The sequence below is a fragment of the Myotis yumanensis genome, unplaced genomic scaffold (genome assembly GCF_028538775.1).
Source record: "Myotis yumanensis isolate MYYU_CA2020_CCGP unplaced genomic scaffold, mMyoYum1.0.hap1 SCAF_13, whole genome shotgun sequence".
Taxonomy (NCBI): Eukaryota; Metazoa; Chordata; class Mammalia; order Chiroptera; family Vespertilionidae; genus Myotis; species Myotis yumanensis.
In genome coordinates this window covers 8,128,482-8,151,518 of record NW_027223764.1, presented here as the reverse complement: position 1 = coordinate 8,151,518, position 23,037 = coordinate 8,128,482, and the positions used below count along the sequence as shown (strand labels likewise).

Genomic DNA, 23,037 nt, shown 5'->3' with positions numbered 1-23,037 from the left:
TGTTGAAGGAATGTTGACTAAATAGCAGAGACTCATTAAACAGTGGTTGAATGAATCATTTCCTTTTTTTAGATGCATACTATACATTTCAGAAAATAGTATGCCCTAGTTTTACCATGTCGTTAGAGTATTGCTACTCTTGCTTCAATGTATATCTATAAGGAAAAAATATCTTAATATATTACGTTTACTGATTATTATGACACATTTTTAAAATTTGAATGGTGGGCTGGCATAATTATGTTTGCTTTAAGAAATAAAGCACCCTGCTAATGTCTATAGTTGGGGTTTCTCTAAAAAGACTCAAACTTGGAATTTAAAAGCACCAAAATATTCTGGAATTGGAAGAAGACTGCAGAAGATAAAGAAGCCATTTCTCTCCTGCTCCCTTCGCAGAATTTCCAGCAGCTCTCTGTTCTGTACTGCTGGTGAGTGAGGCAACTGGGCTCCCTAACGGCTGCCCAAATTTCACTCTGCCAAGTTTCAGTACAGAAAGAGCATGCTAAATAATAAATGTGAGTTTGAGTGTAACTAATAAAATTAGAATGTTAAAGAGCAGCATGCTTTTGAAAACCAGCCCCCTTCTGAGGATGCTCCCTGTGTAAGTCCACGGGAAATAATTCTGAAAGGAGTGACATTAATTAGTAATATAATTTATCTTCCGGAAGTCCTATCCTTTGATGGCCGCCATGGCATAGTTCATAAGCCTCTAAGTGAGTGCTCAAAGAAAATGGTTCAAACTACAATTTCAGCTTTGTTTTCCATCCTGGAACAGATAAGAGTCAAATTTACTCCAGTACACCTTAATTTTACAGGGTCATCTATGTGATGGAGGATTTGGAAGTTGTAAAAAATGTATTTATGAAGAGTTTTCAATGAAATGCTAAAATGCTTGTAATAAGAGGGAAAAAGAGCAGAATCCAAATTAAATCCATGGCCTCTGACCTCAGATTTCTTGGGTTCAGAGATCGCTCTGCCATCTATACTAATAAAAGGGTAATATGCTAATTGGACCGGGAGACCGGACATCTTCCAACCATCTGACTTCCTTCCAGACAATGCCACGGTGGTGGGGGCCGAGGCAGAGGCAGTTGGGGGCCATGAGGCTGGCAGGGGAGGGCAGTTGGGGGCCATAAGGCCAGGAGGGGAGCGTTTAGGTGGCGATCAAGCCAGTAGGCAGGCAAGCGGTTAGGAGGCAGTGGTCCTGGATTGCGAGAGGGATGTCTGACTGCCAGTTTAGGCCCTATCCCTGCAGCGGGATGGGGCCTAAACCGGCAGTCGGACATCCCCCAAGGAGTCCCTGATTGGAGAGGGTGCATGCCAGGCTGAGGGAGCCCTCCCCCGCTGCACGAATTTCGTGTACCGGGCCTCTAGTGTACTAGATATGCAAATTCGGCAAGATACTTTGTGCTGTGCCTGTTTCCTAAACTATACCTGGAAGGTAATAGTAAAAGTCATCACCAAACATAGAGAATGTCCAGAATAATGCCTGGCAAATTTACTCAATAAAAAATAATTATTATTACTTATTCACAATTTTTTTTTTCAAGTTTGTAAAGGAAAAATGCAAGGCGAGGAAGATTACCTAGAAGGTAACAACCAAAATGTTATCAATATTTCCTTCTGAATGATTTTGGTGGGCAATTCTTTTCTACTTTATTACACTTTGCAGTATGTATTCTTTCAAATCAAAGTTTAAAATTTAAGTTTTTTTGCACACATGGCTTGATGGAAATTAAGGTGGAAATTTGGAACAGGGTTAAAATTTGTAATGGCTTAGACTACAGCATTAATGAAATAGTAAGTCTATTATACAGATGATGTGCCAGAAATTACATTTACCTTCCCTTACTTAATTCTAAATACATCCTAACTAGAAATTACTTTTTCAAGTTTAGCCACCCGGAATAAAGTCAAATGTCTCTTGTCATCGTAATATTTCGACCCACCAAAATGAAAATTATTATTATTTTTTTTAATTAAACAAAAATCCCACGCAGACGTCCCAAAGGTGCCTTTCACGTTTAAGCTTTGATTAGCAACCGCTTTGGTCCCCGACACAGACGGCACAGATATTTCCGTGTTCATATCACCGCGACTTGATTACAAAAGGCAATGATTAATTTCAAAGCAGGCCACAGAGACATGCCCTGATTACCGGGGGATGATTAGGGCGGAATGTCAGACCTCGCTCCTGTACAGCAGTCTCTGCCATAAAGGATAAGGCTTTGCAAACGTTTATATTTAGTACCGCGGGCATTTTGCACTTTACACGACACCGGGCGTTTGTGCGTTGGAGACCGATCACACGGGTTCCAATCAGGCCCGAGACCTCCAGGGCCACGTGGCCGACGCAAAATAACCGAACGCGGATTGGCCCCGAGGAGCCGCCGTAGTTTCCCTTTCTCGTGGGGTCGCGACCTTCAACTTCTCCAGCTGCGAGATCCTTAGCCCAGTCCACGTCCGCTGAGAAACCAAGCACTTGGAGGACCTTTTCTCTCCAAAGAGAGGGGCTGACCCAGCGGCGCGGCTCAGTGGGTGAGCTTCGACCTATGAGCCAGGAGGTCACGGTTGGATTCCCGGTCGGGGAACATGCCCGGGTTCGGGCTCTATCCCCAGTGTGGGGCCTGCGGGAGGCAGCCGATCCATGGTTCTCTCTCATCATTGATGTTTCTCTCTCTCTCTCTCTCCCTCTCCCTTCCTCTCTGGAATCAGTAAAGACATTAAAATACAGAACAAACAAACAAAAAGCCGGGGCTGAGAGGTGCAGGCTGAGGACAGGAAGGGCCTGGGCCCCGGAGCCCCGCAGCCGGAAGCCGGGAAGAGGGAGTTTGAGGCCCTTGTCACAGGGGGCGAGGGCGGAAGGAAGGGAAACCCGGCTTGTGGGTGGGAACCGAGGGAGCCAGGCCTGGCGCTGGGAACCTGGGGCCCTGGGACCCTGTCCAGCCCCGTCCTGCGTGGGCCTGGCCATTGGTGCGGGCGGGGGGCCCGCAGCCGAGGCCCAGCCGGACGCAGCCCTAGAATAAAACTTCTCGGTTGCGCTTTCCAGGATCCTCGGACGCGGTTATAAAATATTTAAGGGCGACACCAGGATCCCGGAGCCGGGCCGTGATGAACTTGGAGTCCTTGTTCCAGCACATCCTCTCCTCGGAGCACCTGGCCCAGGAGAGCCGCCGCCGGATGCGGGAAGGTCCGCGGGGCACCGGGAGGGGAGGGTCGCGTGGGGCCCGGGGCGGCAGGCGGTCCCCCGGGTGGTGGTCCGAGCAGCCGGGGCGGGAGGCGGTCCCCCGGGCGGTAGTCCGAGCAGTCGGAGGGGCTGCCCGCCGCGGGGAGGGAAGGGCCGCCGAGCGGTGCCCGAGCCCCGGCTCCAGCCACGGGCCCGGGGAGGCCGCTGTGCTGAGCCCTTTGCTTTGTCTGACAGTCCGGGCGGAAGTGAACAGATGCCGGGACCACATGAGGAAAGCGACCGAGGAGCTGAACGAGGAGAAAATCAAGTTGGAATCTAAGGTATTGGCCATGGAGCGAGGGCTCCCTTCTCACCGGAAGAGGTGTTTTCACTTGACTTTGTGAAGGCGGTTTTCCTACCTAACTCGTTGCCCTCCCAGGAGGAGGCAGGCTGGCAGGCCGGTTAGCTAGTGCCCCGTTGCCCGGGGGTGTTTCAAGTCCCGAATCCAGTGACACCGTCCAGTCTCCTATGAGTTTGTCCTAAAGAAGCCAGGGTGAGCGATAAAGAGGTCACTGTCCATGGTGGGGATGGTCACAGCTTGACGCGAGCGGAATGTCATTGGAAAAGAGCGATTCCGTGAGCAGTCGCTGCGGCACATGCGCTTTGAATCATCAATAATGTAAGAAGCGGACTGTGTTGATGCAACAACTGAATGTAACTTTCAGAGGAGTCGCTGTCTTTTGTTTTTTTTTTTCAATTCTCTCCCACGTTTTGGACGTAACTTTTCACACCAAAGCATGTGTTTCCCACTAGCGTTTCTCCCTTTTCTGCAGCATTTGTAAAGTTGTTATGTTAACTAGAAGCGAGGGAATCTGATGGGTTTTTGAAGGGGGGTGAGTAGAATTTTGGGGAGGCAAAGCAGTAGGAGAAACGCATGAGGGGCTAGGGAGCCTTTGGGCAGAAGGGAGAGAGATCTCCCAAAGCAGAGGGCTGAGGGCTGAGGCCTGGGAGGGGGTAAGCCATGGCAGGCTTTTGATTGGGAATCTGTGTGAGAAAAGGGATTTTCAGAAGCTTCTCTCTGAGCTCTGGGAGGATGGGAGCCAGGAACATCGCTCAGGTGTATCACAGCGAAGGCCTTGCTATGGGCAGGGGCAGACAGTGATGGAAAACTATTTCTTCAGCTCCTGAAGATGCACTAAGCAAGCAGTGGGGGACGGGAGATCTGTTTGAGGAAGTCTGTTTTCTTAAACTATGTCTATTTTAACTTAGCGCTTTGAAGAGTTTCCAGTTCCTTTTTTTTGAACAAAGTAGCATGGATCCTCTCTCTACCCAAGAGCTTCTGCTCTTCCCAGTCTGCTGGAACATCACCCTGAAGCCCTCCCTCGGGCATCTTGGAAGAGATGTTTTGTAACATTCAGTGCACCACCTTCCACCTTACCATTAAACCCTAGGTCCAGTGTTTATATCCACTTCACTATTTTGTAAGCACTATATCTGGAATTTTTTCCTTACCCATTCTTTATTTCCACTGCCTATATCCCATGCCTAGCACATAAAACATTAGCGTTTTAAGTGAATTAGTAAGTACCAATGATGAGATAATAGGAAGAGTAATGCTGTCTTTTAAAATAGAATTTGGGACTGTTATTTAGTGAAACCTTAGGTCCCTTTATGCCTGTGAGTAGTGGATAAACTAGCTGCTAAGAGCAGTGCTGAAAGCGAAGAGAATGGGCAAAGCATTAACAATGTCATAATGTAGCTTTCTTTCTCTTTAAAAAGAATGAAGATACTTTTAGGATTGGTGACTAGAAGCTATTAGAAGTGATAGGCAAAACGTATACAATTAGGTGATGCATCGCTAACACTTATTGAGCACTTCCTATATGTTGGCATTGTTCCATAGGCTATACCTGCATTTACTCCATTAATCCTGGCAGAATCATGTGATGGGGTACCATCCTTAATCCCTCTTTCTAGGGGAGGAAACCAAGAGGTTAAATGACTTGTCTGTGGCATATAACTTAAACACAAAATACCATAATGAAAGTACAACAGCATATTTTATTAAAACAGATTTCTGAAACTCATCTTGAGTTTCTTTTTTCATCTATAATATTGTATCTGCAGCTTTTACATCTAGTTTAGGGCATTATTTTTAAAAGGTCACTTGTGTAAGTTTTTATACAGAATGTATTTTTCCGGGATTCATGAAGATATTGACCTGACAGGTAACAAATCAAATGTTAAAGAAAAAAATTTACTCTGAATGTTTCTTTGAAAAAAATTAGGTTTACTCTTTGTTAGCAGGCTGTTTTGCTGGAAAATAGAAATGTAGCTTATTGATATATACACGTACATAAAAAATGATGACTCAAATATTTATACTTGAGATAAGAAAGAGCAAATCCCTAACATTGTTAGAAACAGTTGCTGAAATTACTAATTAATATAGTCTCATAAATGTGCATTGCTTTTTAATGAGCTCATATATGTGGGTACTAATACAATTGTAGCCTACTAATAAAATTAACATATGAGGGTCACAGTTCATATAATAGTAATTTGTAATTTAAATAATTTGATTTATAATATAGTCAAAATGGTATGTGTGTGTGTGTGTATATGTGTGTATGAAGGTTTTAAAAGTGGAAGCACAATTACAATGTAAGTGACTAATGGGAAGAACTGTAGAAGTAATCATAAATTGATTTCTTGTTTCTTTTATTCGCAGAATTAATTATATGTCTGCCAATAACAATGAAAATATATTTACTTACATATTTGACTTGGCATTTATTGATCAATTTATCAAGTAGAAGCAGCATAAAGAGAAACTAGAACATAATTTTAGTAGGCCAGTGCTTGAGTTAGTTGTACAGTGATACATTCAGAAATATTTTAAGCATTTATTTTAGAAGTTGCTTGTGGTCAAAAAATGTATTTAGGAAGTACAATATTCACTTTTCTTTTGTTCTGTAAAACCCAGATAGCATGTAATTAGAACTTGAATGATAGCATTTGCCTTTCAGGGCTCAGTGAATTCTTTAAAATATGTGGTTGCAAAAGTCTGATATTATATGGTATGAGTACATTGCGAATTGGATGGCCACGGTATGCCTGGTTAGGATTGGTAATATGCAAACAGAAAGACAAGAGCAGGATTTGCATTGATGCTTGCCTAGAGTTTCGGAGAGGTTTTCTAGCTCTGACAACAGAGCAAATCAAAATGAAGGAATCTCAAAATATTTGTAGTTTCTTTTAAGGACCTTTAAGAATGTGTTATGTTTTGAAAATGGTGTATCGTTAAAATAGTGTATCGTCAATCTTTATAAATATATATATCAAACCTAACATAGCACCATACATTCTGAAGAGGAAGTAAATGGAGGAAAGTCAGAGGTGATTTTGTCTATGTTTTTTCTTTTCCCAATTTTAACTTACTGCAGTAGACATCTTAACAATAATAAAATATTATGAACTCTTAGCCTGGCTGGTGTTTGGATGTCGACCTATAAAACAAGAGGTCACGGTTCGACCTGGTCAGGGCACATGCCTGAGTTGCAGGCTTGATTGTGTATAAGGCAGCTGATCAGTGATTCTCTCTCATCATTGATGTTTCTCTCTCTCTTCTCCCTTCCTCTCTCTGAAATCAATAAAAACATATATTTCTTAAATGTTATGAATTTTTAAAGTAAAATTATATTGAAATAAACAAGTAACTAACTCAAGGTGCCTTCTTTTACTGCCTTACTTAAAAATGTACACATTCCTTTTCTTTAATTGATAAAAGTTAAGAGGCTTCTCAGAGCAGCAGGCAATCCCATATCCATTAGTACTCTATTACCTAATTAGGGAAAAAGCAAAATCACAAATTACTATCATTTATACTATTGAAATTGAGATGTTTATTATTTAAATTTAATCAAAGAAAACTTTATATCCTGCTTACATTTAATGTTATTTAAGGTCTCCAACCCAATTTCTAGTATTCTTGCAGTACATTAGTACTTGACTGAGGTATGATCTTTTCTTGCTCATGTGCCACATTTTCTTATTATAAAGAGGAATTGTATATTTTAAGGAATCGATGGCATTTTATTGTTCTGTTAAAAGCAGTACATGAAAAATCACTACAGTAAGCATTCCATTGTTTTATTTCGTGACAGAATAGGAAGCTGTAATGATAGGTAAGGTTAGATACTACCTCCTGAGTTGTCAAATAAGATAGAAGTCACCTTATTTAAAAGTATCTCCCTAATAAGAGTCAGCTTAAGAAGCATCATTCAGGGGTGGAGTAGGGGGTAGGGAGACATTAACTGGGGCATTTATATGCATATTGCGTAGCCCATGGAGACAGTAGTGTGGTGAAGGCCTGGGAGAGGCAGGTGTGGAGTGGAGGGGGTCAATGGGGAAAGAAAGAGGACATGTGTAATACTTTCCACAATAAAGATAAATTAAATAAAAACACAAAATAATACTTGTGCTTTATTATTCTTTCCTTAATCAGCAGGTCTCTGGGAATGGGAGTTTTATTTGAGGAAAAGGGATGAGTCCTTTTTGGAGAATGAGGGTTATTTTGACAAGGGTGGGAGGTTGGCAATGGACTTTGGAATCCAGATGGGTTCAGAAAAGATGAATGAAAGAGGTCCCGGGCAAACTGGGTACATATAGCTGTGCCTGTGATCTTCATGCTGCTGGAAAGAATTTCTCACATAACCCTTGGTTCTTATGAGGTCTTATGAATTGTTTTGTCTGAATAATATTTCAGGATACGTTGAAAGGCTGCCTACCTCAGCTTCTTTGATTCAGACTAGTTACATGGCTTCAAATATAGTTCATTTCTCCTATAAATGATAGGCAATGTACAGTTACATGAGACAGAAAACCCACATGTCAAAAGATGGGAGTGAATTTTTATTGTCTTAATTTGCTTCAATATTCATAGCCAGGAGAAGATAGAGAAGAGGAAGGAATGGGAAATATGTGACCATCACAGTAGGAAATAGATCAGATTGTTACTCTAAAATGGTATTTTTCTCTTTATCATGAGCTCCTCTTCACCTCTATTTCTTGTTAAGCTTTTGTGTTTTATTTATTTTGTTTTTGCTGTTGTGAATGGGATCTTTTTCATGCTTTTTAAAAATTTATTGATAACTAGAGAAGATACAGTCCTTAGTTTTTGTTGTTTATTTTGTTATTTTTAACAGTTTCTCCGTAGATTTTGTTAAATTTATTAGGTATATTATAATGACATTTGCCCAAACAAACAAGAGAGAGAATTGTGTGTCAGCTCTTTGGATATTTATATTTCTTATTCTTTTTTCTTGCCATATTGCATTAACAAGAACTTCCAGGACAAACTTAAGTAGCAGTGGTCTTACCAGGCATCCTGATAATCCTCAATGAAAAGGTGACAGATGAGCAAAGACTTGACTGAGGTAAAGGAACCAGCCACCAAGAGGCTGGGAAAGGGATTTCTAGGCAGAGAGCACCCAGTGCAAAGGCCGTGGGGCAGTATTCCTAGTATGTTCTAGGAATAACAAACAGTGTGGCTGGAGAGGAGAGATTGAGGAGACTGGTGGAGATAAGATTGGACACGGACGGGAAAGGAGTAAGGACTACTCTGTGCTAATATTGAACTTTCCTTACTATATTAGGGTTACTGTGTCATAGTGAGTTATTCCTTAGGCATTGCATCTGTGGTGAAGAAATGTATTTATAAAAAATAGATCTAACTTTTTAAAAAACCTTAATATCTGCTATTGATCAAATATTCATTGATGTACTCTAGTGTTTAAAATGTCTTTTGTCTTAGAGATAACAAACACATTTTTCCCCAATTGCTATGATCTTACAAATATGAAATCTGCATAGCTCTGTTTTCTTATGTAAAGTTGCCTCCTATACTATTGCAGAGCGTTTAATCAGCACAATGTCAGTTTCTAAAGGCTGAGATTATTTTAAACAACAGTAACCAGAACAAAGAGAAGCTCTGTGCTTTGCTTACTTGGACACAAGCATTAATTTTAAAACCTCAGTCACTTTAGATTTTCAAGTTCTCTTAGTAGAAAAATACCTAAAGGCACCCAGGCAGCAAGAGTGACGAAGAGTCACAAGTCATGGCTGTGCTGAAACTGACCCAGTTGACCAGATAAGTCAGCTCAGTGGGAAAACTGTAAGCTCTGTTGAAAATCAAATATCCCAAGAGGAATAAAATAGGGAAAGGAAAAATATCTTTTTTGCTGAGAGAAGCAGAATTATCCAGGGTTGGCACTGCTATAAATGAAAATTTTCCGTAACAGCAATATTTTCTGACAAAGTTTGCCTATTTCATATGAGAATGTAACTTTAAAGCTGCATGCAAATACTTTTCTTCATTTGTAGTCATAGAAAAGAGAGCGATGAGAAAGAGAAATTTGTGTTACTGCTGCGAGGGCTTCCACCCTTTTCTCTTTATTGTTTGTAGCCCCCTGGGGTCCCTGCGTAACTTAGGAAATAGAGTCAGTAACTTCAAAAATACTTAAGTCATGATTTTACATCTCTTCTACTATCTTCCCAATTCTGATCTCCACCCATCACTGTTGCAACAAAAGAGAGGTAGAGTTTTCTGAGGATAATTTATTCTGTGAAATGACCTACCTCATCTTGTGATCCTATCAGTATGTTCAGGAATATTTACCTAAATTTTACATATCAGTAAATCTGGTTTTCAAACACAAGAATAATTTAAGAAATTAGTTGTGATAACAAACAAACAAACAAAAAACGATGAGAAACCCATTTTGCAAATAGGTGGCCATGAAAAGCTATTTCAGTCCTTAAGAGTTAGTAACTTATACTTGGTAGAGAGGAACTGGGCAGATCCCAAAGTTTTTGTCCCTTTATTCCATTAAAATATGTAGACTCTCTATTAATAATATTAGACCCCATGTGGTCTGCAGCCCTAACTGAATTGCTGTCCTCAACATGTAGTCAGCATATGTAGGCATCTATTCTTTCTGACGGTCCTGACTTGAGCTTTCCCAAACCCGTGCCTCTGTCTCTATTATGCTGTTCTAAAAAGGAATGTTGCTGTAATTTTTCCATAGTTACTGATTGTCTGGGATTTTTTTAGGTTGATTAAAAGAGGAAAATGTAGAAGTAAAGGATAAAGACAGGATAGTATAAGACAGAAAGGGGATAAAGATGAGTAGGCTGATTAATAATAATAATAAAAAAAAGCAGAAAAGTCCTCAAAATGGATAATTCACATAGGATTTTAGAGAAAGGTATATTATAGATATATCCTCCTTATCATTCTTTTGAACAACTGTCTACTTTTCAGTTTTGAGTATATAGGTCTTATTTTTCAGGTTATGATAAAATATTCTAATTCAGTGCTAATAGTTTTCTTTAATATTCTTTATTTTCCTTTTTTAGAAAGTGAATGTCAGCTTAGTGGTGATTTAGATTTTAGTTGGTGATAGCTGGAACAGAACACCTTAATTTCTGAACTTGAATAATAAATTCGCTTAAGTCTTATTGTGAAGTTTCTTAGTTTGATAACTACTATTTTGTCAATTTGTGTGTTTCAACACAGGTCATTTACAACAGATCAATGGCAGAAATAGAATCAGGATTCAAGAATTTGGATTCTAACAGGCTTGATATATGAAATACCTTATTAGATGAAACCAAAATTTATCCAGCCCAATATTTGGTCTCAAAGCATTTTTGTAGGCATTCCTGGTTACCATCCATAATAGCAGCTTGGAGATTTTGATAACATACGCCAGCAACCTTCTCAATAAACTGGGATGGACCTACTCTTTGATAATTATTTTCCTTAAACTTATATTCTTTCAATTTACACTATTATCAGGGACTGAAGTCCCTTTCTGATACCAGGGTATTTATTACTTTGAAATAGTTCTAATATTTCCTTGTTAACATGATTTATAAGAAAGGAAGTCAGAAGACCCCTATTTTAGTCCTGGGCTTGCCCCTAATTAATTATGTAACCTTTGTTAAAGTATTTGACTTCTCTGGAACTCATTTTATTTGCATTTATATAATAATATATACTACATAGCTTTGAAGTATTTTTTATTCTCAATAAATGTGATGGAATTCATGATCAGACTCTTATTTGCCATTGTTACCAATTTCTATATGATTTTATAGATCTGAACAGATGTTTTCTAATCTGTATTATCAGACAGTGAAATATTAACTGCCCCATTCTCACTTCCCCCAATTTTAAAAGTACTCTCTGATTTCCTCTGGCCTTGTAAAATTCACCTTTCTAATAATCTTCTATTGCAGTGGTTCCCAACCTTTTTTTGGCCATGCCCCACCTGAACATCTCTAAAATCCTAATGCTCCCCCTGTGACACATAATTCTTATTATTCAAAAAGTGGACTCCTATTCACGTGGAGGAAGCCTCAAAGGCCATGAACTTGGTCTACACAAGCTTCCAAAGAACATGGCATCCATGAAAGAGAAAAATAAAAGAACAAAAGGACAGTTGAAGTATTGAGGAAGAAATCACTCAAAAATTGTTAAAAAATATTAATAATGAGTGATATGAAAAAATAGCAAATAAAGTTTCAAAACATAACAGAGAACTGAAATGCATAAATATGTCACTATATATTTATATACTGTATACAAGGCCCCTAGGACCATAAGAAGTGCAAAAAATTCACTGTTAATAACTCATTCTTGAATAGTCAAATTGCCTCTTAAAAATCAAAAATCAAATTCCCGCCCCCCCCCCCCCCTCCCGTGGGCCTGTGGCCTACATTGGGAACCACTGCTCTATTGATGTCTTTCTTAAGACAGAGCTGATGAGAACAGCACCAGGTACTGAAGGTGTGGGCAGATGTGCTATGGTAATATATGTGTGAGATCATATCTGCTGTTTAATTTGGGCTATTTTTTAAAATGCCAATATTTGTAGGACTTTTGAGCCACATCATTTCAATGTCTTTTAGGCCCATTGCCGCTGGACTGGACACTTTCTAAGCTCTTTACTATTCAGTATCTTCTAGGGCAGAGATTTCACAGCCTGTCTCTCACAGCCTGACTTACAGCTAACATAGATCTTGCTTTCTGTAATTTAAATTAAAATTTTTTTTCTGTGGAGATAGGAATAGCTCCAAACTAGGAGTGATACTTTCTTATGAGGGAGGGCCAGTACTGAACATAGTGGAAAGGGCATTTCCAGCCCAGCATCGTTTTTAGCTTTTATATATCACAGCCTTCTGACTTTTATTTCAACATACATGGTCTCAAGAGATGCTATTTTTTATGGCCCAAATAAAATAACAGTTACATGTCTAATATTAATGTTTACTATATCTCTTGCTAGTTGGAATCAATTGAGGTACTAAAGTAAAAAATAAGTTCTCAAAACCCACTTGAGGATTTTAGCAGATTTATGTTTTATTTAATATATAACTATCACCATGGGATTCAGTTTTTGCTTATGGTTTGTAGCTTTTATTTCATTATTTTATTAGTCATATCATATCTATGATTTATTCATCCATATCTTTCTTATGAGTGATGAGAACAGAAACTTGTTCTCTTTTTAAGGCTGTCTTGAAGCAGATCTCCATGTGTGTAGTCAAAAACCTTTAGTGCCTAAGTGAAGAAATGTGCTAGATATTGGAAAGGAAAAAGAAAACAGGTTATCTGCGCTTGAGAAGCCTATAGTTTTATTGGGGGAAGAGATTATAAATACCATAACTATAAAGCACTTATAAAATATTATTATAAGATAGTGCATATTAAGTAAGGTGTTTAATGTGAATTATAATTTGTATTTGAAGATAGTACAGAACATGTTTTATACTATATAGAGCTGTTCTATTAACTAAGGTACCCTAAAATGTATAATTGGTTCATTTGGATTTCTGATTTTTTTTATTTTACTTTAAGGTTCAGCAGTTTTGTGAAAAATCCTCCCTCTTACAGCTTTTGAAAACTCATGAAAATGCCTTAGAAAGACAGTGCAGTGAAATTATAAACCAAAGGAGTATGCTTCTCCAAACCTTTGTAAGTCTCCAGCCACTTAGAGAAATCTATCTCACTAACTGTGTCTATTTGAATACACTTAGGTGTACTTTTAGAAAATTACCCACAGGCACGTTGGCAGATAGTCCTGTCAGATACAGAAAAGTATTAAGTGCTATTTAAAAACTGTTGGTAGTTTGAAAGAGTATTTATTGGCAAGGATACAGTATGCAAATTATTTGTAATTGTAATAGCATGAAAGAAACAGTGAAACTGATTTGAATTGCTCAGACTTCTGAACATTGGTTTTAAGGCTTTTGAAAAGCAGAGAGGTTTGCACTGTAGGCATATTTATGGATGTGGGTGAAAAGATGGATTTTGTTTATCTTTTTATCATAAGTCAGAGCCAACAGACACAGTAGTTTTAAATGACAGGGGCAGTTAAGGAACATAACTTGTAATTAATTGACATTTCAAAGAAAATACATTATAAAATATTAAAAATATATATCTAAAGTCAACAGAATCAACGACCGGTGGTTTATGAATGGCATGGCCAGTTTCCAAATGTAGCTCATAATCAGTTGGCATTTCCTAGGGAAAAAAAAATAGAAAAATGTAGTAATGTTTGGCTTCTAGCTGTATCAAAAGTTTAGGTTCTAACATTGTCCAAAGTTTTTGGAAATTCTTATTTCTACTGCATGTTGATAATTCATAAAAATGTAAACTATTATTTAGAACTGAATTTGAAATGAATATATAATTTTGCTTTCATTGTATACATTTTAAAAGGTTTCCTTTGATTTCCTCGTTTGTGTCTCTGTTTTTTTATAAGGCAATAATTTCTTTGCATATAGATTTTTATATTCCAGTTCGGTCATTTAATTATTTTACTACTAAATTTATAGTGCAGTGACAAAATGGAATATATGATTATAACTTTAATATAGAAACAAACACATATATAATGATGAGTGGTAGATTTTCTACATCAATAATTTTCCCAAAACATTACGAATAAATCTTTCGTGTGAAAATAGTTGGCTGTTATTACATAATAGCTTTAGCTTTTTATGAATATCACCAGAGAAGTAAAGCATTTTTGTGACAATACCGAGAAGTATAATGTTATATTTTGTTGTTAATAACTTCAAATGATTGCATTTTAAATCACAAAATAAAAATATTTTTGCAATTACTTCTTGTATTTGATCTTTTGTTTCTGCTTCTTAGGAGGCTACTAAGAAAAAAGTGATAGAGGAGGAGGAAAAATTTATTAAGGAAATTACAGACTTCAATAATGAATATGAAATAACAAAGAAAAGAGAGCTTTTGATGAAAGAAAATGTCAAGATTGAAATATCTGACTTAGAAAACCAGGCAAACATTTTGAAAAAGGGTATGACTATATAATATTACCTCATTTATCTGGCATTCGTTAATGAGCTTGGCTTCAGATATTTTTGGTGGAGATGTCTATGGCATAAACAGGTGGAGACGCCCAGAAGGCAGGTGGAAATTTGGTTGTGAGGCTGATAAGAGAGAGCAGAGCTAGAGTATTAGGTTTGGGACTGAATCCAGAGGAGTTGGTGACATCATGCAGAGCAAACATGCAGAGGGAGCCTAGAGGAGAGCAAAGACCAAAGCTAGAAACTAGGAAAGCAGAGAATTTAAAGAAAGGAATAGAAAAAGAATTAGAGTAGTCAAAGAGGAGAACCAGTAGACAGTAATATTTTGGAAATTAAAGCAAAAAAAAGTTGTTTGCAAATGAGTGTGAATCAAAATACGAAATTAATTTGACAATCAGAAGATGACATGAACAGTATCATAGAGTGGCGGTTGAGGAAGTAGAGAATGAAAATACAAATGATATTAAATGGAAAATGAGTTTTTCATGGAAGTTGTTTTAAAATGTACTGTTGGATTCATTTAGTCAATGAAGAATAGTAAACACATTTAACATTTTTATTGACTTAGAGCAGTGATGGCGAACCTTTTGAGCTCGGTGTGTCAGCATTTTGAAAAACTCTAACTTAATTCTGGTGCCGTGTCACATACAGAAATTTTTTGATATTTGCAACCATAGTAAAACAAAGATTTATATTTTTGATATTTATTTTATATATTTAAATGCCATTTAACAAAGAAAAATCAACCAAAAAAATGAGTTCGCATGTCACCTCTGACACACGTGTCATAGGTTTGTCATCACTGACTTAGAGCTATTGTTATGAATATTTTATTGTGCTTTACATATGACAATTTTTATTATTATAGGTAATATTTTCTAGGCATATGTCATATAAGAACCACCATCCTGAAGATTACAAATGTTTAAGTTATGCTGATTGAATTTAAATTGTAATTTCACCACTTAATTGATCTTGATCTTGGACAAGATGTTTGACTTTTCTTTGTCTCAGTTTCTTTAAAGATAGGGGATTTTAATAATGACCTTAACAAGGCTGTTGTGAGGATTCTTCTCCCTCTCTCCCATCCTCCGTCCCTCCCTCCTCCTCCACCATACTCCTTTAGATGCGATCATATAAGCTTTTCCCACTTTAATCTATTAATATAGTGAATTTTATTAATAAATATCCTGTTATTAACCTTACTTAGTTGTGGCCTCTTAGTCATCGAACGTACTTCTGAATTCTGTTTGATAATGTTTTTTTAAGATTTTTGTACCAATACTTATAAATGAGATTAATCTTTGTGTGACTGTTATGTTGAGTCAACTGAAAGAATGTAAAATGCTTCCTTTTTTCTCCAGCTGGAAAAATGTAAATACTAAAATGATCAGTGCCTTCAAGGTTTGAAACAACTCATTGGTGAAATGTCTCTGATGCTTTTTTCTCTCCTTCGTATTGTTCAAATTTTAAGCAGATATGAGAGCCAGTTTCTTCCCAGAGCAGTTTTAGTTTCCATTTGTCTTCCTTCCTGTCGGGGCTTGCTCTTCCATCCCCTCCTCTAATCCGTATCACCACATCTGTTATTTCCTGACACTTGATTTTTCTCCTGCCTCTTCCTTCTTCCCTTGGCTTCCCCCTCTGACATTTTCCATGGAGCTTTTAGCCTGTAACCGTGGTTAGTCATCCAGTTTTCTGGGTTTTGAATAATCTTCATCTTCAAACTCCATAGCTGTTTTATTATTTTCCACTTCTCAGAGTGTTTTCCACTGCCAGAATCCTCCTTGACTTATTTTTTAATCCCAGAGTTAGACTCTGTTCTCACTCCTTGAAAGTGCCAAAACATTAACACCCATATATTTTTAAAGAAATTATTATATTACTACTGGCCTATGATAATGAACCTCTTACTTTATTTATATTCTGTTTAAAAATATCACGATAAACATAGCAAACCAAGCACCTCAACTTGCTTTGCCATCCCTGCACAACCTCCTGCCTCTCTCCTCCAGCCTCACCCGGTGCCTTTGCTTTCTGTGCTGAAGACACACTGACCTCTGTTGTGTCCTAGAGCAGTGATGGCAAACCTATGACACGCGTGTCAGAGGTGACACGCAAACTCATTTTTTTGGTTGATTTTTCTTTGTTAAATGGCATTTAAATATATAAAATAAATATTAAAAATATGTCTTTGTTTTACTATGGTTGCAAATATCTAAAAATGTCTATATGTTACACGGCATCAGAGTTAAGTTAGGGTTTTTCAAAATGCTGACACGCCGAGCTCAAAAGGTTCGCCATCACTGGCCTAGGTTGTGCTGTGCTTCCTCCTGCCTCAGGACCTTTGAATATGCTTTATTGGAACACTCTTCTTATTCTTTATCTACTTAATGCAGTCATTCTTCTGATCTCAGCTCAAATGTTACGGCCAGTGGAAATCATCTCTGACACAGACCCCCTCCATCCCGTATTACGTCAGTTTCTCTGATTCTATTCTCTCATGGTCTCCATTTTTTTTTCCTTCAGAGCATTGTAATTACTTACATACTTAGTTGGTTGATAACTATCTCCCCTACAAAGGTGTAAACTTTCACAAGGACAGGAATTATGTCTGTTTTACTCACCAGTGTATTTCTAAAATGTGCCTAGTATATTCATTCAGTAATGATTTATTTTTTGGTACCTTTTTGTGTATCAGGCACTATGATAGGCATTGATGATACCGCGATGTGCATTCCCATAAGGAAAAACAGTCATTCATGTTCCAAGCTGTCAGAATAGTAAGATCACACTAATCATAAGAGTCGTCCCTTCATCGTAGGATTAAATTAGCCTGGGTTTAAGGTTATTCTAGACTCACTGTTAAAAAAATCTTAAAAACTAGGTTTGAACCTGATCTACAAGTTATTTAACCACCTGCCAAATAACAAATATCAACATGGTTTAGGGAAGATAGCAAAATTCGAACATTCAACAAAATAGTAAACACAGTGTCTTGTATCCAATAAAAAATCACTAGACATTTGGAGCAGTAGCAAATTGTAACTCATAGCAAGGAGGAAATTAGGTCAATTGCAACATACATATAAATGACAGGTAGGATGCAGTAAGCAAAGAAAGACTTTAAAATTGTTCTTATAAATATTATAAGTATACTCACAGACATGGATATAATCAAGAGATAAGTGAAAGATATAACAGTAATCAAAGACACAGAAAAAGCATTTGACAAGATTCAACACCCTTTTGTGATAAAAATTTAAATATAAATGAATTTGCTGTGGGAATAAAGGGAGGAAGGCATTCCAGGTAGAAGAAACAATATTAGCAATATTGTGGAACCTTGTAGCCATTTGGTGAATACTATATAAAATCACTCTAAATATGCTTTAGGTATGAAAGATAGAGTGTTCTTTTTGTCTCATTGGTAAGTTTGTTTTACTTAGTGATAGTACTTTATTTTGAATTCTCTGTTAGTAGTCTAACCATCAACTAACATTCATTTGTATCCAGTTGGAGCTTAAAAGAATCCTGGTCAGTTTGTTAGAAATAATTCGTAGGTGGCCAAGGAAGCCAGTCCAGGCTTAAAATTGACGATATTACTGCTTACATTTTTACTATAGCAGAAAAAGTTAAGAAGTGCTGACATTTATGGCGAAGCCCACGTAATTAAAATAATGTTTTTTGTTTACTTGTTTCTAGAAATGCAGTCAATGGAACATGACAGTGGCCAGTTAAGAGAACTTCAAAAACAAAAGAGTGAATTAATGCAGGAACTATTTACTCTGCAGAGAAATCTTAAAGGTCATACTCTATGTGTTCATTTATTTTGCCAATGAATATATTCATATACAAAAGATAGGGTCATATTATTCTTTCAAAATGTATCAACCTGTTGGGATATAGTGCTATGTATCAACCTATTGGGATATAGTGCTATTATTGGTATAAAAAAAGAAATAGATAAAACACTGAATCAGTGTTAGCTCTGATTTTTGCAATAGTTTTTGAAAGAGAGAGAGAGAGAAGCATTGATGTGAGAGAGAAATATTAATCACTTGCCTCCCACACACATCACCAGGGATCAAACCTGCAACCTAGGCATGCACCCTGACTGGGAGTAGAACCCACAGCCTTTTTGTGTCTAGGATGATGGTCCAACCAACTGAGCCACCAGAGGTTTCTCAGACTTGGAAGTTGACATTTGGGGCCAGGATGTTCTTTGTGGTGGGAACTGTCCTCGTAATGTAAGATGTTCAGCAGATATTTTTAATGTCTCAGGTTTTGTTAATAGCATTTTTGTGCCTTTAATTGCTATATTAAAGTAGAAAAATAAAAATCATTAGTACATACATTTTATACGAAGCAGCAAAAATTAGGATTGTTCTTATCAATGAGTAAAGATAAACTTTATGTTTAATTTTTAAAAGACTAAGAATTTTCTTAATTGTTTAGTTTTTGAAGAGAAAAAGAATGAAGCCATTTGTACTACCAAATACCTAGAGGCAGAAAAAATAAAAATCAGTGAAAAGCCTCAAAATGATGCTGAATGCTTAAGGTAAGAATTGCCCATTACAATTTGGTATAAAATCTGGTAATTTTTCAGGTTGTCAGGTTGATTTCAGCATAAAGCTAACTGTATACATTTTTTACAGTTTCAGATGAAGACATTATTTTTTCTCTGTGTATTCTGAAATGTGGTAATAAGCAAGCATGTCACTAGCTAGAAAGTGCTACATACAAGTTTCATGATGCATTGAGTTGATAATGCTGGAATCAATTTTATCTTTTCTTATACCTCCTGTGCTCAGTGTTATTCTCATTCTAATGGATTAAGACAAAGATTCGTCCCACAACTCTTCTTTCTTTTATCCCTGACTTTTCTTTTGGAAATGATTGGAATTATTTTTTATCTTTCTAGTTTTCAGTGGGGAGGGGAGTCACCATCTACTATTTTGCTTAGAATTTGTTACTCTGGTATTGTGCCTAAAGAATGAAGCTGTATTTTCTGTATGGAATATTCAGATGCTTCTTATGTGTTTGGATAATGAAAAAGTGGCTGATGTTAAAATGAAATAGTCATATACACAAGGAGGAAAAAGAAAACCCAGTTTATTAATTTGACTATTCTTTATTAATAATTCAGTGTTATGTTTGCTGGTTTAATTTAGAGAAGTTTCTATACTTTCTAGACTCAACCAGGCTTAGAATAACCAAAGAAACCTCATTACTGAATCTCTGAAGAAGCAAATGAAGCCCTCTTTCACATAAATCATATAGGAAATATGTCCACTGGAGCTGAACAAATGCTTCATATTAGTACTGTATCACCTTAGGCCATCATTTTAGTAGATTATGAGAAAATATTTGCAATTTAATTTTATGTTAAGTTTTGTAAGCATGAAATATCAATCTCCTGGGTGATATGTGTGATGCAGAATGAGTTTCTGTAATGACAATCTGCCCATTGATTTTTTTACACTTTTGAAAATGGTAATGCCCACTGGTATCATAGGTAGGAGTATAAGGGCTTCTGATAGGACCTCCAGTTTGGCGTGTTTATCACTCATTATAAAACTGTGCCCTGGGTTAAACTTAACCACAAAGAGTCTGTTAGAGCGTACTTTCCCTCACTGACTACTCAAAGAGGGACTTTGGGAAGAAAGGAGCATTGGTCCATATACCTAGGCCGTTCTTTGGAGTTATTACAGGAAATGCCAGTATTTATCAATTCCTGCTTTAAACTCTGATATGCGTACCTTAGTTTCCCTGCTGGTATATCTGTAAAAGTTATTTTGAGTGTGAAGAGCAGAGTCAAAGTACTGAGTGTAAAATTTTTAGGAAAGAGGGCCTTTGGTCCTATAAATTAGTTCATAACAAGACGCTAATGATGGCAAGCAATGATGTGACATTTATGCAACTTTATCATGAAGGCCCTCATTAAAGTTCAGTTGGTTTTATCCCTAAATTTTGGAAGAGAATAGTCTTTTTCATCTTTTTGTTCAAATGTATACTAAATTTTGTAATAGTAGCCTTTTTCTTAAATTTTCAGGTTTAGCTTCTACTGGTATGGCTGTTATTTTTATAGGTGGATAGGAGGGTTTCTCAAACTTGGCAATGCTGACGTTTGGGGCCAGCTTGTTCTTTGTGGCGGGGAACTGTCCTACGTAGTGTAAGATGTTTAGCAGCATCCCTGACCTCTATGCACTAGATGCCAGTAGCACCCATCACCCCCAGCTGTGATGCCTAAAAGTGTCTCCAGACATTGCCGACTGACCCCTGCACACAAGGATATGAGGGAAATCGTCCACATTGAACAACTAGCTTTATTTTAAGGTTATTATAATTATGCTTTTATTAAACTTTGGTAAGAAAGCAATTATTGCCAGGACCGGTTTGGCTCAGTGGATAGAGCGTCGGCCTGCGGACTGAAAGGTCCCGGGTTCGATTCCGGTCAAGGGCATGTACCTGGGTTGCGGGCACATCCCCCGTGGGAGGTGTGCAGGAGGCAGCTGGTCGATGTTTCTCTCCCATCGATGTTTCTAACTATCTCTCTCTCTCCCTTCCTCTCTGTAAAAAATCAATAAAATATATTAAAAAAAAAAAGAAAGCAATTATAAAAAAATTAATATTGGTTCATTTCAGTGAGCGTATTGTTTCTACTTTTAGTAATTAAGATTTTTTAAACATGTTTTTATTGATTTTAGAGGGAGAGGAAGGGAGAGGAATGACAGATAGAAATGTCGATGAAAGAGAAATATCGATTGGCTGCCTCTTCCACAACCCCTACTGGGGATCGAGCCTACTACCCTGGCAAGTACCCTGACTAGGAATCGAACCGATGACCTCCTGGTGCATGGGTCAACACTCAACCATTGAGCCACACTGGTTGGGTAGTTAGCAAATTTTGATACATATTTTATTCTATCCATATTACTGAATTCTTTTATAATTATTATGTGTTTTTTAAGTTAATTTGTAATGTTTAGGTTATTTGTTAAACTCTATCTTGATGCCATCCATGAAAGTAGAGAATAGTACTTACCCTCACGATGGTTTCATGATCTCTGCTGTAGGTAATCTTTTCGTTTTTATAAATACCAAGATGTCTGTCTATTTAAGAGTCTACATGGGAGTGTGTGGGCTCGTTCATGAACAGGTATGAAGGCAGCTAATGTGTAGAATATTGCTCTGCTCCACACGTCAGCCAGAGGCTTCCTCGGAAGCTTCCCGAAGGCTGGTAAAGCTGTGATGAGCTAGTTCTTTCATGTGGTCCAGGCAGCACAGAGATGGTAGCGCTCAGGGCCTTGAGAGCAAGTACGAATAGAGGTTAGGAGTACAAGCCTTCGAATCCCAGCTCTGGAAGGTGAGTGACCTCAGAGCAGCAGGAAAGAAGAATGTGATGGATTGGGCTCCCAACACCTATTATTTTTATTGTTATCCAACACCAGTCACTAAAATATAGTTCTAGGTCACAACTTTTTATTTACTTCAAGTGGTAAATATCCTGGACAAATTGAAGCGTTTCAGGCATTGTCCTTACTCACAAAACTTCGTTGTAGAATGGTTTTACATTTTTAATAAGCAATATTTGTGATTGTTCAAGGAAACAGGAAGTTTGTTACAGAAGTGAAACTGCATAGTCATCAGCCTGGGATTTTTTCTTCTCTACATTTGAAGACAGAATGTTTTTGTGAAGAGCATATTTGCAATGAAAACTGTACAAAAAAAATTATATTCTGATACCAAAGATACCAATAAATTTGGAAAGTGATTGATATTATATGTGGCTCATAGAATAAGCAAAATTATTTCAAAGTTTAGGGATATTTACAACTAGGCCCATTTATATTGGAATATAAATTTTAAAACAATTAATTGATTCTGTCATCAAAATTGCCTTATTACTTAGCCCTATCCCATGTTAGTTTGTACTAATCAACTTCATTATCTAATGCCAATGTATAGAGATGGCATATTTATGCTACTTTTCTCCCATCGATGGATCTCCAAGAGTTTCTAAATATTCATAATGAGAAACATTTTAATTCATGTGTCTTTAAATATGTAGGGAAGTGTTTCTGTAACATTATTTAGAATAAGCATCATTTAGCAGAGTAGTAGAAAGGGTTGTCCAGGCTACTTTGAGAAAATAATGCACATTTACTTTGCAGTTCTCTCTGCCATCAAGAATGAGCTCAAAATGGACAAGTGTAACAGGATCTCAGTTTTAAAGTTTCTGGAAAATACTAGCCAAAAATAATTATATGTCTCATTCTAACCCATATCATCTCTCTCTTTTTTTAAAAAAAATATTTTATTGATTTTACAGAGAGGAAGGGGGAGAGAGAGAGAGTTAGAAACATCGATGAGAGAGTAACATCGATCAGCTGGCTCCTGCACACCTCCTACTGGGGATGTGCCCGCAACCAAGGTACATGCCCTTGATCGGAATCGAACCT

At 37.4% G+C, this 23,037-nt stretch overlaps 1 protein-coding gene across 1 annotated transcript in view; it reads left to right on the top strand.

Moving 5' to 3' along the window:
• The first annotated feature begins 3,111 nt into the window (after positions 1-3,111).
• Positions 3,112-23,037, top strand: part of CCDC172 (coiled-coil domain containing 172) — a 29,565-nt gene continuing 9,639 nt past the window's right edge. The window contains exons 1-6 of the mRNA XM_070431815.1: positions 3,112-3,190; positions 3,422-3,507; positions 13,092-13,208; positions 14,400-14,565; positions 18,278-18,379; positions 19,031-19,133. Of these exons, the coding sequence (XP_070287916.1) occupies positions 3,112-3,190; positions 3,422-3,507; positions 13,092-13,208; positions 14,400-14,565; positions 18,278-18,379; positions 19,031-19,133 (653 nt within the window). The remainder of the gene's footprint in view (positions 3,191-3,421; positions 3,508-13,091; positions 13,209-14,399; positions 14,566-18,277; positions 18,380-19,030; positions 19,134-23,037) is intronic.